Consider the following 16,466-nt stretch of genomic DNA (forward strand, 5'->3'; position numbering starts at 1 on the left):
ATAGATCAGTAGTAGTAGTGGTTGTTATGATAGTAGAGCAGTAGTAGTGGTGGTTGTTATTATAGTATAGCAGTAGTAGTAGTGGTTGTTATGATAGTAGAACAGTAGTAGTAGTGGTTGTTATGATAGTAGAGCAGTAGTAGTGGTTGTTGTGATAGTAGACCATTAGTAGTAGTGGTTGTTATGATAGTAGAGCAGTAGTAGTAGTGGTTGTTATGATAGTAGAGCTGTAGTAGTAGTGGTTGTTATGATAGTAGAGCAGTAGTAGTGGTGGTTGTTATGATAGTTGTCTCATTGCGTTCCTCTCTGCTAAATGCTTTTTTAGTCTCTCAATTAATTATACATCTGCTATCTGTCTGTCCATCACTATGGTTACACAAGCAAACTCCCTAACAGCCAATCAGAGTGGGCGTAGGGCCCCCTGTGCTTGTGGGTAGGCTAGTTTTCATAAATGAGAAAGAGGGACATGTTGGCTCCCTTGAGGTTAGTAGATGAGAATCCCCTAACCCACCTGAGCCTACCACCATGATAGAGATTCTGACCATCCTTCCAGCACAATTAAATGATTGTAATCTCCAAGCTCTCCCCTCTCTCTTTTTCTGTCTCTCCTTCTCCCTATCTGTTATTCTTCTCTTTCGCTTCTCTCTAATGTGTCACATTAACCCTTTTTCTCTCCTCTCATCCTCTTCAAACTGAAGAGTGTTCCTGCTGTTTGTCATAATGACACAATCTCTGCCTCTCGTCCTCCGTCTCTGCCTCCCTCGTTCCCTCGCTCCTCTCATATCCCCTGGCACACTGGTCGTTGACTGAGAAAGAATTCCTCTCCTCTCTCATTCTCTTTCCCTCTCTCCCACTATATATAACTCTACCTCTCCTCTTTCCCTTTATCTTTCTCTCTCCTCTTTATTTTCTCTCTGTTCCAGGGTTATAATGTCTAGATTAGGGTTATAATGTCTAGATTAGGGTTATAATGTCTAGATTAGGGTTATAATGTCTAGATTAGGGTTGTTGAGGCTTTTTTCTTTTATACATCTATTTTCTTTTTCATTGTTCAGCCCCTCCTCTTCTACCCCCATCTCTCTACTTTTTCTTTCTCTCTCTTTCTTTAACTCTCTCTCCTCCTCCTTCTCCTCCTCTCATTTTGCCGTACTGTTGAAGCTTGACAAATACAGGCCTTTACAATTGTTGACCTTTGACCTTGAGGAGTCACCTTGAACGATGAGCGAACAGAGGGCCTGAGGACCTCCCTTTAGTGCTAATGAACACACACACACACACACACACACACACACACACACACACACACACACACACACACACACAGCTAACCCTAACCCTCCACTCCTGTCCTCCTCTCTACTCCTCCTCCTCCAATCTCTCCCTACTCCCTAACCCTAACTCCTCCTCCTTCGCCTTCCTTTCCCCTTTTCCTCCCCAATTCTCCTCTTTGCACGGACCCCTTTCTACCTGCCTCCCCCTTCACCTCCTTTTGCACCCTCTCTTCACCACTCTCTTGCCCTCTCCCTATCCCCCATATCTCTCCCCATCTACCCCTGTTCCCCTTCTCCCTGTTTCACTCCCCTCTCCCCCTCCCCAGATGAGATTGAGATGCTGGAGCGTCTGTGGCTGTCAGGTATCTGTCACAATGACAAGATCGAGGTGATGAGCAGTAAGCTGGACATAGACAACATGGCGGGTGTCTTCTACATGCTGCTGGTGGCCATGGGGCTCAGTCTGCTAGTGTTTGCCTGGGAGCACCTGGTCTACTGGAGGCTCAGACACTGCATGGCTACCAGCTCCGGCAGGCTGGACTTCCTACTGGCCATCAGTAGGGTGAGTTTGTGTGGTGGGAAATGGTGTGTGTGTGGGGGGGGGGTCAAGAGGTATCTTATGTTTGTGTGTAGGTGTGTTTGTGTGTGTTTGCCTGCGTGTGTGTGTGTCCGTGCGTGTGTGATGTGTGTGTGTTTGTGATGAGTATGTTGAGGTCAATTCCATTTCCACTCAGTCAATTCACAGGATTAATTGGAATTCAATTCCTCTCACACTCAGGAAGTATGGTAACCTTGACAATGACCTTGATAGAAACAGCACATACTAATATATATTATGCATACAGAGCTTGACTGATAACCGCTCGTCCCTCAGTCACATAGGGCATGTTTGATTTGATTCTATTAATAATTTATTGAATGTTCATTACCATTCCCCACTTGTTCTCTATCTCTCCCTCTCTACCAGGGCATGTACAGTTGCTGCAGCTTTGAGGATGAAACCATGCCGGGCGGGGCCAAATCCTCCATGGCTATGCTCCCCCATCATCATGGCGCCATGGTAACAGTCCCGCCCCAGCCACACTTGGTCAGTGGGTCGTCAACCAACCCGGCCCTGACCATGGCGCAGCAGCAACAGCAGCAACAGCCACAGCCTGTCTACAAAACACAACTCCCTGGCTCCCCTCCCACCGTAGTTCATTCTGGGACGGCGCTGGGGCCCTCCAACACACCCATGCTGGGGGCGCCCCTGCCCTGCTCCACATTCCTCCCCCGGCCCGACCGCAGACTGGCCGTGGTGGACCGCTGGAGGCTGCCCAAGACCGGGACCGCCACCAACCCCATGGCGGTCCGCGGGGCCGTCGCAGACATGGGGCCCTTCCCCCAGAAAATGGCTCCTACCTGGGGAACGACAGCTGGAGGAGTGGGGATTGGTGGTGGTGGTGGTGGTGGTGGGGGACTGGATGGATATAAACGCTACTATGGACCCATCGACCCTGAGGGTCTGGGGCCCTGTATGGACCAGCCGGCAGGGTCCCAGACCCCCAAAACAGCCCCCAGGGGCCACCCCCAGCCCCCTCCCGCCACTGTGGCCTTCTACTCGGAGAAGGGCCCTGACCATGGGGTGGGGAAGAGGGTGGTGGGAGGTGGTGGCGCTGGGGTTCAGGGAAAGGGAGGGGTCAAACCTTTGGGGACGCCTCGGCTGCCTCCTAAAAGCCAAGCCGTGGGCGTGACCCCAGTCCCTCTGCCCCCTAACCCCCCTGCCCCCTCCCCCCCTCTCCCCTCATCCTTTTGGAGGAAGCGCCGGCCCAAGAAGCCCAAAGAGCCAGGCGGGCCTCTGTACGAGAACATCCTACCCCTGGGGCGGAGGGGAGGAGGAAGGGATGGAGCGAGGGATGGTGGAGGGAGGAGGGGACGCCCCGTCTCTCCTCCTCTCCCGCTCCCCGTACCCGTGCCCTTGTCCCCCACCTACACTCCCCCCTCTCCCTCCGCCTCACTCCCCTACACCACCTCAACGTCTTCCTCTTCCTCTAACACATCATCCACCTCCTCCTCTACCTCCTCCTCTCGCTCCTCCTCTCCTTCCTCCTCCTCCTCATTGACCTCTCAGAGCACGCGGGAAGGTTTGGACGCAGAGGAGGATGATGAGGATGAGGAGCTGACAGAGGAGTCCAGTCTTCTCCTGGGGAGGGGGAGGGACAGACAGCGTTCCATTATCTCCTCTCGCTCCCTCAGTCACGGGCGCCAGCCACCACCCATACCACCCCGAAAACCACGCCCTCCCCGAGGGGAGAGAGACATGGAGAGAGAGAGGGAGAGAGGAGGTAGCCAGTTGGCCCAGTTACAGGAGTGGTGGGCGGGTTGGGGTGAGAGAGAGAGGGATCGCAGTGGAGGAGGAGGAGACGACGAGAGGAAACGAGAGAAGAAGAGGAGGAAAGATAAGGAGAAGAAGAAAAAGAAGAAGAAGAGGAAAAAGAGGGAGGAGAGGGAACGAGAGAAAGACAAAGAGAGGAAGAGACGGAAGGTGAAAAAGAAGCGAAAGAAGAAGGCGCTTAAGACGAAGAAGAGGAAGAAATCGACTGGGCGTTCCGAGCCAGAAGAGGGGGATGTGGAGGCAGATAGGGAGGGAGAGGGGGATGGAGGGAGAGAAGGAGGGATGCCAAACTACTCTTCCTTTCCAACCCAGTATCGTAGTACATTTGGGGAGAAAGGGAGAGATTCAGCATGGGCAGGAGAGAGGGAGCGAGGGAGGAGGGAGGGAGAAGAGGAAGAGGCAGATAATAGAGAGGAGGATAGCAGCAGGAGCAGGAGGCCCAGATCATCCCGCTCCCACTCCAGACATCCACCCCCCAGTAAGCGCTACCCCAAACTCCCCGCCTCGGTCAAGTTCTGGGTGAGCGGAGGAAACGGGGGAGGGGGGGACCCCAACTCTGGAACACCCCCCTCCTCCCTCCCTCCGCTCATCCCATCCTCCAAGAGGCGGAGGAGTGGAGGGGTGGAGAGAGGGGAGGGAGGGAGAGGAGGAGAGAAGAGGCCTCTGTTGATGCACTATGAGAAAGGCAGGGCTAACACCCAGGAGGGGCTCTCCTTCCATGAGTGGGACTCTGAGGATGATGATGAGGAAGATGAGGAGGAGGAGAGGCAAAGAGACAGAGCAAGGGAACGGGTGGAGGAGAGGGTGAGGAGGACGGGTGGGAGAGGTGCTGTGTCAGAGTCAGAAAGAGACAGGGCGAGAGCAGAGGAGAGTTACTCTGATGAGGGCTCGTCAGGGGAGTTTGGGCGTTTCGAAAGGTACTGGGAGGGGAGGGAGGGGAGTGGGGGGGCTGGAGGACCAGGGAGTAGTGGGATAGGGGGGATAGGGGGAGGGAGCTGGTTTTTCGGCACATACCCCTCCAGAGAGAAAGGGGGCAGCATCAACAGCAGAGACGACTCTATACTAGGGCGAGTGGAGGGGTGGGGTGGGGCGGGGGGAGATTCTTGGGGTTCAGGGCCAGGAGTAGGGTGGGGGTCAGGGGGAGGGAGTGGAGGTCTGGGGTCCCAGTGGCCCCCTCCTCCGGTAAACCTCCCGCCCCCCCGACGGTACTGGTCTGTGGACAAACTCCCCGTGAAGGGAGAGAAGAAGTGGAAAAGGGGAGGCGGGGGGAAGGGCAAGGGGCGCGCACGAGACAGAGACCAGGGTTCTGGGGTGTCATGTTCCTGTAGCCAGTACCCCCACCCCCATGTGCACCCGCACCCCCACGGGCGTTCACACGGCCACGGGAAGAGAGGAAGCACGGCCCTGTCGCACAGCCAGGAGGAGCTGCTCCCCCACTGCCACAGCTTCAGCGGGGGCTCACGGCCCAAACCCCATCCCAAACCAGACCAGGGCCAGGCCAAGTCAGGCAGCCAGGCCAGCCTCAGCCTCAGCACACAGCAGCCAGGAGGGTTAGTAGACCACCCCCCTCAGCCCTCCCTCTCACCCCCTCAACCCCTACCCAGTGCCCCTTCCTCATCCTCCTCCCTGCCGGTGCCCATCCCTCCTCCTCCCTCCTCGTCCTCTGTCTCCCCCCCAGGGGGTTCGGGACAGGCCCAGGCCTCAGCCAGTGCTAAGCTCCTGTACCAGAGACTACGGTCAGTGCCCCAGCCCGGACGCTTCTACTCCCCCCACCTGCCACTCAAGGCCAAGAGCCTGTGCTCCCGACGAGGCTCCGCCCATTTCTCCAGCCTGGAGAGCGAGGTATGACAGGGGGAGACGAGAGAGGGAGACACGCGAGCCGTCACCGCTGCCGCTGAAACCACTGACACCATGGCAACTGTTACCAATGGCGGTGCCTTGGCAACGGGGGATGCCACAGCAACTGAGGCTGCTGTTATGGCGACCACAAATGACCATCAGCTAGCGACCATCGCTACGGGAACTACTAGGGATAATTGTACCATGGCTGTCTCCGCTGTGGGTGAAAGCAGAACCACAGTAACCCGGTCCCTGGTGCGTGTTCTGGTGAGGGCCACGGTGAGGCGCCACACCAGGGTCACCTACATCCGACTGGAGGGGTCCCATGACACCGAGAGTGAGGGCGAGGCCACGTCGTCCGCGGCGATGGCAGCTCCAGAACTCTTCCTCCGGTCAGAACTGAGCTTTGTGATGTCATCGTCGGTCCTCCTCTCTTCCCCCAGTCAAAACAATGGATAAGACAAGTCTCCAACCTGTGAGTAATGATGTCATGTTTACACACACACACACACGCGCTCGTCTCCCTCCCTCTGGCTCTGACTGAACACACCTTGTTGGTAGCGGAGAGACCGGCCTGCTCCTGTAAGGATCCAACGACTGGTTAACACTCCCACAGACTCTATCTCTCCTGTCCCCATTGGCTGAGGGACATGTCGCATCCTCCCCTTTTGAATTGGATTGGTAGACTGCATCCTCACGTTGGAGAGACCCCTGCTCATCTCTCTCCCCTTTTGTAAGTTGGTTGATATAAAAGCAATGCAGTCGCCTCTCTCTTACACACTCTCTGTCTTGCTTCCCATCTCTCATAGGCCAGTGAGGACAGTAACATCACTTGCCCTTTGACCTCATGACATCTTCAGGGCCATCTAGCGCGACCCATGCCCCCCGGAAGGGAAGGTTACCAACCCCCGTGATGTCATGTTTACTACAAACCCTTTTGCCCAATCAGATTTAACAGGAGACTTTCTCCGCCACCTCATTGGAGCCTGTGATTTCTCCTCTGGTCGGATCAGAACTCAGAACACAGACTCGTGTCATTCCACTGACGAGCACGATGACATCACTGTGTTCCAGACACAAACTGAACATTCTGAAGAAAAATCGGAAGAAAAAAAGACATGTAGCCAGATCTTTCTTTCCCGTCTGTCTTTTATTTTCTTTCTTACTCCGACTTTTCTCCTAATACCTTCTTTTATATTCTATCAATCTATGTGTTGTTCTCTCAGTGGCAGTGTTTTAAGCAGCAGGGGAGGTCGGCTGGGGCTGAACTTGGACGTGAGAAGCGTTTAAAAAGCAGTGCCAAATTTCTACTCCACAGCTTTTAAGCCAAATTGGTTTCCGGTCATCTGTTTTCATGAGTATATCGCTATATTATTTCACACGTGAGCAATACAACATTCTCTATTAGGAGAGAGGACGGAGGAAATGATTGGTTGCAATATCTATAATTGGCACTAGATGGCTGCATAATATTTAAATAAGCTTGAGAGGTCTGAGTGAGAAAATCTCTGAGCTGAGTCGATTTGACATTACGTGGAGGAATCAGGACAGCTTAGCTTTAGTCATTAGGAGTAATGGGTCATTGAAACCCTGAGCAGTGTATTTTTAAATGGTTCTTATGGCCTTTCATTGCCTCCTGCTTGGAAGACACACTCACCAGTGTGAAGGAAATGCATCTTATGAAGCACAATTGGTCATCGCATAAGCCATCCACGTGCCGTCATTACACCACACAATAGCTATTATACCATGGTGACGAACAATACTGTGCCAATATCTGACTACTGTCATTATTAGAAACATAGTTTCACAGCAAGACGGATGTAGTAATACCACTATGAAGTAAATACTATGTGGGAGTAGAGTCTACTATGTGGGAGTAGAGTCTACTGTGTGGGACAGAGATTTAGCAATATTGCCCTCTTTAGTATGATGATAATACAATAGCAGACTGATACTACTTGGAGTGCCAAGTGATGTGACAACCTGTAGGCCTTTTGGCTTGTTCACCGGGACGGGCCTAGGCCAGGCACTGCTCAGATCCACTCATCTATACACAATAAGGATCTGTGAAGAACCAGTAGTGTGTAAGTGCAGGTGATTTACGGATCAGGTCAACTGAACAGTACCATGCTCAGGCTAACCCTTATGAACAACCCAACAGGTGTCAAACAGAGAGTAAGCAGACATTGCCATAAAGACTCAGTGCCAAAATACATTGTTAAACCAAAACCTATAGTCAGTACCATGCTTTGGGGTTCCGTGTGTGGGTCATCTAAAAGAGCTATGTCATGCAGCGCGATGCTGTCCATGGGTATGGTGTATTCACCTCAGCTCTCTACTCCACTCTGAGACCAGCCCACAGCCGAACCCCCAGCTTCTCCTAGTTGAATGTAGCTTTGACATGATGTAGCAAAAGTAGACCCACTTTTAGACTTTGTAACCTTGTTTTTGGATGCTGTTGATCCTGGCTGGAATGGAAGGCTTGATGGGGCTTGATCCTGCTATGTGAGGGATTATGTTGTCGCGTTGGGTTTGTGCATGTCGTCACAGATCAGAAGGTTGGACGGTCTTTTGAGTCCAGGCCCTCACCCCCCCCCAAAACAACTTCCGCTTCTCAACAAGGGCAGGCTGTCATTTTACACCTTCCGCTTCTCAACAAGGGCAGGCTGTCATTTTACACCTTCCACTTCTCAACAAGTGCAGGCTGTCATTTTACACCTTCCGCTTTTCAACAAGTGCAGGCTGTCATTTTACACCTTTTGCTTCTCAACAAGTGCAGGCTGTCATTTACACCTTCCGCTTCTCAACAAGTGCAGGCTGTCATTTTACACCTTTTGCTTCTCAACAAGTGCAGGCTGTCATTTTACACCTTTTGCTTCTCAACAAGTGCAGGCTGTCATTTACACCTTCCGCTTCTCAACAAGTGTAGGCTGTCATTTTACACCTTCCGCTTCTCAACAAGTGCAGGCTGTCATTTTACACCTTTTGCTTCTCAACAAGTGCAGGCTGTCATTTACACCTTCCGCTTCTCAACAAGTGTAGGCTGTCATTTTACACCTTCCGCTTCTCAACAAGTGCAGGCTGTCATTTTACACCTTCCGCTTCTCAACAAGTGCAGGCTGTCATTTTACTTTTCTCTTCTGCACATACTGCTTTGTCAAGAGGCCATATTTTGGAAACAATTTATCATAGTTATAGAGAGATGCTTTTGTCGTCCCCATGATCCCTCCGCCCCCCTACCCCTTTGAAAAGCCCAGAAATCATTGCATGTTTAGAAGATTGAAATCCCAGAGGCTTGCAGTGGAGGGGTTTGTGTAGTTGTATTCTATCTAAAGCTTAGGACCCAGGGCGGCCATCTTTCCTTGAGGTAGCTCGCTCGACCCAGCGCCCCAACAGTGGAAACCGTGGAAACAGTTCTACTGTTTGGAATGAGGTCATTTAAACCAATCAGGAGTGCTGAACCCTGGTGTGTCATCGAGCATCATTGAGTTGTATCAAGGCGCTAATACTTAAGTCTGTGACTGCATGAACAGAAGTGACTTTTAAAACCCTGTAGCTACATTTTTTGCTGAAAAAAAAAAAGAATATATTAATATATACTATGTTTTTGAGAATGTACCATGTTATACTGTGATTTAACTTAGATATTTTATTGACTATTGTATTCAATTTTATCATTTAAAATTTATATAATTTATCTCTACAGAAATATATATGTACAAATAAATATATACATATATATACACACAGGTATATATATATATGAGTTAAGTTTGGTACACCTGGAGGAAGTGTTAGATGACTAGTTTTAAATGTTTTAGCTTTGTAGCAATTCTAGACACTGAAATCATTTTGAATTTGGATACCTCCTATATGACTGTGAAGACATTAGTGCCTGTGACAAAAAAATATGAGATAAAAGTCTAATCTCTCTATCATCTATCTGTATCTAATATGTCTATCAGTCTGTCACTCTAACTGTTGTACTACCTAACATTATATTTTATATTTTGTTCCTTTTATTCATATTTGATCTCTCTCTCTCTCTCTCTCTCTCTCTCTCTCTCTCTCTCTCTCTCTCTCTCTCTCTCTCTCTCTCTCTCTCTCTCTCTCTCTCTCTCTCTCTCTCTCTCTCTCTCTCTCTCTCTCTCTCTCTCTCTCTCTCTATCCATCCATTATTTTAGCGGTTTGTTCCACACTAGGTTTTTCACCTCTAAATCATATCTGTCATTTATTTAACTCTTACATTTTCCTTTAGTTTAGTTTCTTTGAACATCTTTATTTTTCAATCTGTCTATCCCTCCGTCTGTCTCTCACTTAGCAAAAAAACAGAGACCAGTAGATACTGTGTTCTTGCTCCTTTCGACTGATTGTTGAAGATGATGATCAATGAATTGATGAATTAATGAATTAACAATGTTATTAACGATGTGATTGAAGTGTGTATCTGACGACCATGCCACTGTAGCAAGTCTGGGCTGGACCAAACTGCCGGGCACCAACATAGACCGTAGTTGCTATGGTGTTGCAGTGGTGTTGCCATGGCGTTTCCATGGCGTTGCTATGGCATCCTGTACACCACCACCACCTGGTGCTTGCTGGGTAATATAATGTAGCATAATGTCCTTCATGTTGCCCTCAAGCGCTGGTCTAGATTCTGCTCTCCCTCAACCAGTCCTAACCATAATCATTGGGGATTTAACAATTAAACCTGACCTTGGAACAGTGCTTGAAGGTTAACTTGGTGGTGTTGCACTGCATGTGTCTGCTGTCTATACTACTTACATCTTAAACTGGACTGAACTGGACTGATGACTGGCTGACTATGTAAATGTGACGGGCTATCAATCATTTTGTTGGGGGGGGGGGGGCGTGTGTGTGTATGTTTGGGTGCGTGTGCATACTGAAAACACATGGTTGGAACTGTGCTGTTCTGCATAGTGTGATATTAGACAGCATAGTGGATAACACTGAGATGGGGTTGTATGGTGGGTGGTAGCGATACTGCCTGGCTGGCGCTCTACTCTCCTAGGAACATTATGTTTTCTAGTCAGAAATATCTGGAGGTCATTAACAATGTGCGTGCATGTTTGTGTGTATGCGACTGTGATTTTGTTTGAAAGTATTTCTCATGGTGTGTGTGTGAGTGTGTTTGTATGTGGAGTGTGTGTTTCTCTGTATGCTTTCGTCAGTCCTGCAGAAAACCTCAGTTCATTAAAAATAGCCCGTCATTGGGCAGCACAGTCATGTGTGTATGTACATTTGAGTCTATGTGTGTGTGTGTGTTATTGAATGTATGTGTGTGCATGTACAGTATAGATGTGCAGTACGTGTGTGTGCTGCCCGTAGCCCCACTGCAGCAGGATTCTGTATAATACCCCTAGTGCATACACACACACACACACACACACACACACACACACACACACAGTGCTGTGCATGCATATTTAATATACATGCATCACTCAGCCAATGGTCCTCATCGTTCCTCGTTCCTTGAGCTCCTTCTGAGCTACACTCTGTAGCAACGCGTCAATAATTCCTCCATCACACACACGCGCTCTGAACGATTGGATCATCAAGGTTAACATCTTACTCTGCTTACTGTATCTTCTCAGTTTGATGTCTGTGCAGAGTAAGGTTGTGCTGTTCAGTTATGTTGGATATCAAAATATATATATATATATATATATTTTAGATCATTTTGGCTGCAGAGCTTCTTTGCATAATTGTTTTGAGTTGTCTGTTTTGTTTTGGCTTATCTCTCCTTACTCTGTGTGGGATAAGATATGGGATAAGATATGTGATAAGATATGTGATAAGATATGTGTTAAATATATGCTAAGATATGTGCTAAGATATGTGCTAAGATATGTGCTAAGATATATGATAAGATATATGATAAGATATGTGATAAGATATGTGATAAGATATGTGATAAGATATGTGAAGGAGAACTGTGTTTCACTGGTCTGTATTCTGCCTCTCAGTGCTGCTCTGTTTACATTTGTCAAATGCTATTTTTGTTTCTTACAGTCTGACATCCATGTCTTCAGTCCACTCTAAGATCAAATTAGACCACGAGTTCTGATCAGTCATTGGTCCATGGTCATGATTCATCCATTCGATTGGCCCATTCAGTTTTCTGTCACCTTTGACCTGGGAAGTAAAACGCATGGCACTCCTGAGTTCAAACAGGGTCCTCATCGGCGTTTTGCCATGAAACAATTTCAAGGAAAAATAGGAGTGGTATGTGTTGCACTCACCAGGCCTAGTGACATAATAGTTATATCTAAACATGATGCTAGGTTAAGTCATTAGACAGCACATTCACTGTGGTCCATACAGGGATCATAGGACCACCACTTTCAGTCGTCCAGACTCAAATGGAATTCAGTGTCATTGATCCACCCAACAGTGTTTTAGCCAGGTGGGGTCCTCCATCTGTTTCTGCGTTCCAAAATCGAGTGGCACTATATATAATAGTGTTGGGATATGTTTGCTAAAGCAGAAAGAGACTGGCACCCAGGCTATCATTGCTGTGCTCTTTGAACAGCACCCAGAGACCATCATGATTGTGCAGTGTACCTGTGTATACCTGTATACTTGTGGGTTGCTAAGGCGGGTTGCTAAGGTGGGTTGTTCAGGCGGATGGTAGTGTACAGCCCAGACTGGTCTGGTCCATACCCTGATCTAAATGAGTTAGTTTGTTTTGACATGGTCTGTCTGGGGGTGGGGCTGGAGGGTCAGTGCTGCACTTACTTCCTGAGAATTGCTTCATAAAAATATGATTCTCTTTAAATAACCGCAGGGTGTCTCTGTGTTTCTTAACAACCCCTCTCTGTGTCTTTGTTTTTGATGGTGTTTGTGTTGCTAACATGTCTGTGGTTTTGGAGTTTGTGCGTCTATGTGTATCCCTATGCGTGTGTGTGTCGGGGTGTATGTGTGCGTGTGGTCCTGGTTTTTCCCACATTCGACTACAGTATATGCTTCATCCAGTCATAGCCTCTTCAACAGGTGTCAAAGATAATTCAGGGAGAGCTCAGAGAGAGGCTTCTTTGCTCCTTCACGAGAGAGAGAGAGAGAGAGAGAGAGAGAGAGAGAGAGAGAGAGAGAGAGAGAGAGAGAGAGAGAGAGAGAGAGAGAGAGAGAGAGAGAGAGAGAGAGAGAGAGAGAGAGAGAGAGAGAGAGAGAGAGAGAGAGAGGGGTTGTTTGACAGGCTCTGCTTTGATCTGGCCAGGACTGACCTTACATAATTCAGCTCTTCTTCCCCTCAGAAGGGCTAACAGCACACATCACACACCCTGCCTCAACTCTCAACCCAACTACACTCACACACCCTGCCTCAACTCTCAACCCAACTACACTCACACATAACACACCCTGCCTCAACTCTCAATCCAACTACACTCACACATCACACACCCTGCCTCAACTCTCAACCCAACTACACTCACACATCACACACCCTACCTCAACTCTCAACCCAACTACAGTCACACATCACACACCCTACCTCAACCCTCAATCCAACTACACTCAACCGAACCCTACGCTGTCATCCCCAAATGGACTCAACTGTGCTCAACATAACACTCGGCCCAAATATTTGATTTTCTAAACTATGACAGACAAAATGAGAAAAAAAATTCCAGAAAATCACATTGTAGGATTTTTAATGAATTTATTTGCAAATTATGGTGGAAAATAAGTATTTGGTCAATAACAAACGTTTCTCAATACTTTGTTATATACCCTTTGTTGGCAATGACACAGGTCAAATGTTTTCTGTAAGTCTTCACAAGGTTTTCACACACTGTTGCTGGTATTTTGGCCCATTCCTCCATGCAGATCTCCTCTAGAGCAGTGATGTTTTGGGGCTGTCGCTGGGCAACACAGACTTTCAACTCCCTCCAAAGATTTTCTATGGGGTTGAGATCTGGAGACTGGCTAGGCCACTCCAGGACCTTGAAATGCTTCTTACGAAGCCACTCCTTCGTTGCCCGGGCGGTGTGTTTGGGATCATTGTCATGCTGAAAGACCCAGCCACATTTCATCTTCAATGCCCTTGCTGATGGAAGGAGGTTTTCACTCAAAATCTCATGATACATGGCCCCATTCATTCTTTCCTTTACACGGATCAGTCGTCCTGGTCCCTTTGCAGAAAAACAGCCCCAAAGCATGATGTTTCCACCCCCATGCTTCACAGTAGGTATGGTGTTCTTTGGATGCAACTCAGCATTCTTTGTCCTCCAAACACGACGAGTTGAGTTTTTACCAAAAAGTTATGTTTTGGTTTCATCTGACCATATGACATTCTCCCAATCCTCTTCTGGATCATCCAAATGCACTCTAGCAAACTTCAGACGGGCCTGGACATGTACTGGCTTAAGCAGGGGGACACGTCTGGCACTGCAGGATTTGAGTCCCTGGTGGCGTAGTGTGTTACTGATGGTAGGCTTTGTTACTTTGGTCCCAGCTCTCTGCAGGTCATTCACTAGGTCCCCCCGTGTGGTTCTGGGATTTTTGCTCACCGTTCTTGTGATCATTTTGACCCCACGGGGTGAGATCTTGCGTGGAGCCCCAGATCGAGGGAGATTATCAGTGGTCTTGTATGTCTTCCATTTCCTAATAATTGCTCCCACAGTTGATTTCTTCAAACCAAGCTGCTTACCTATTGCAGATTCAGTCTTCCCAGCCTGGTGCAGGTCTACAATTTTGTTTCTGGTGTCCTTTGACAGCTCTTTGGTCTTGGCCATAGTGGAGTTTGGAGTGTGACTGTTTGAGGTTGTGGACAGGTGTCTTTTATACTGATAACAAGTTCAAACAGGTGCCATTAATACAGGTAACGAGTGGAGGACAGAGGGGCCTCTTAAAGAAGAAGTTACAGGTCTGTGAGAGCCAGAAATATTGCTTGTTTGTTGGTGACCAAATACTTATTTTCCACCATAATTTGCAAATAAATTCATTAAAAATCCTACAATGTGATTTTCTGGAGAATTTTTTTTCTCAATTTGTCTGTCATAGTTGACGTGTACCTATGATGAAAATTACAGGCCTCTCTCATCTTTTTAAGTGGGAGAACTTGCACAATTGGTGGCTGACTAAATACTTTTTTTTCCCACTGTATATTGCATTATAACCCTAATCATAGCAGCTTATACAGTAGATGCAGTCATAGAGCAAAAAAAACTATTTACGGCTAAATTTCATTCCATTTCAGGAGGCGGATCCAAAAGTGGCGGTTATTCTTCTATTGGACTTTCAAGTCCCTCCCTGAATTAGCTGAGTCTAAATGGAGTTGACCCCAACCCTGGTTTAAGTCCTCCTCGTTATTCCTAGTACCACAGTGGGAATACCCTGCTCGTTGACGCATAGGAAGCGCTCTCGTCCCCACACAACCTGACACAGAATATTATCCGACAGCGGTGATGGGTTTTAAAGGCGTGTTATTAAAGGCACGCTCGTCCCCGTGAGCCTTCTATCTGCTAATTAGACCTGCTTTGTCTATGTGATTGGCTAATGGCTAATTGCATTCTGGTGCTTCTGTGTACATGCTGTAATGACTTCATGCTCTAATAAGATTGGCTAACAGGCAGGAAGAGGAGGAAGACGGCTGATTAAGAGTCCGTTAACAGTTTTCCACAAATTTGGTTGTGCATCAGCAGTTTTTCTCTTGTTATGTCAGTCACTGATAGTCACTCAATTAGCCCATGTCAGCTAACATTTTTTAGATTGGTAAGTTAGTCTAGCCAGCTATCTAAACATGTAGTAATCATGGTCGAATTACCGGGTCCCCAATTGACTTTGTAAGTCACTCTCACTCAGATATCATATTAACATGGCATAAATCAGGGCAAAATGTGTAGAAGTGCAAGAAATTAGCTTAAAAACTGCAAACCTTTCTCTGCACCCTATGACAAAATTTCGCTTAGGGCCCCCAAAAGGTTAGGGCTGGCTCTTACTGCATGTGTGGGTATGGAAGTGGATACGCAGACCCGTGAGCCAATGCGGACCCTCATGATGAGATCAGATTTTTTGTGGCCCCCCACCCCCATCAAAGTTGCCCATCACTGGTTTAGCTGATTCTAGATCTGTACCTAAGGGCAATTTGTACCCAGTCCCTGAACTAGGGGTTTGAGTTTGAGCTTGACATACCCAACCCAACCCCAACCTTACCACTACCCCCTACCCTCTACCCCAGCGTTTCCCAAACTCGGTCCTCTGGACCCCAAGGAGTGGACATTTTGGTTTTTGCCTTAGCACAGCTGATTCAAATGATCAAAACTTATAATAATATAATATAATATGCCATTTAGCAGACGCTTTTATCCAAAGCGACTTACAGTCATGCGTGCATACATTTTTTGTGTATGGGTGGTCCCGGGGATCGAACCCACTACCTTGGCGTTACAAGCGCCGTGCTCTACCAGCTGAGCTACAGAGGACCACAAACTTGATGATTTGTATTTGTATTTGTATTTGTATTTATTATGGATCCCCATTAGCTGCTGTCAAGGCAGCAGCTACTCTTCTTGGGGTCCGGCAAAATTAAGGCAGTTTATACAATTTTAAAAACATTACAATACATTCACAAATTTCACAACACACTGTGTGCCCTCAGGCCCCTACTCCACCACTACCACATATCTACAGTACAAAATCTGATTAGTTGATTATTTGAATCAGCTCTGTAGTGCTAGGGCAAAAAACTAAATGTGCACCCCTTGGGGTCCCGAAGACCGAGGTTGGGAAACCCTGCTATACCACGTTGACACCTGTGTAGACCCCCAAGGATTGGATAGGTGTAAAGGCGTCAGCATGCTTCAGTTGGGCTGGCGGTTAGCCGGACTCGGCTAGGAGAACCCAATAAGTGTGTTCCCATACTCCCTTAAAATACCTTTGCTTGAAAAATGAGGGGGGAAAAAAGCGGCAATAGTACTGTTTGTTCATTTTGAGACACTGTAGCCAGTCAGAAT

General features: G+C 48.0%; 1 protein-coding gene across 1 annotated transcript in view; it reads left to right on the plus strand.

The window, feature by feature from the left end:
- Window positions 1-5,493, plus strand: part of LOC311112859 (uncharacterized protein) — a gene marked incomplete at its 3' end in the record, with an annotated part of 65,388 nt that extends 59,895 nt beyond the window's left edge. The window contains 2 exon segments of the mRNA XM_084155995.1: window positions 1,598-1,833; window positions 2,239-5,493. Of these exon segments, the coding sequence (XP_084012121.1) occupies window positions 1,598-1,833; window positions 2,239-5,493 (3,491 nt within the window).
- Window positions 5,494-16,466: the final 10,973 nt, after the last annotated feature.

The sequence above is a fragment of the Coregonus lavaretus genome (genome assembly GCF_964263955.1).
Source record: "Coregonus lavaretus genome assembly, chromosome: 3".
Classification (NCBI taxonomy): Eukaryota; Metazoa; Chordata; class Actinopteri; order Salmoniformes; family Salmonidae; genus Coregonus; species Coregonus lavaretus.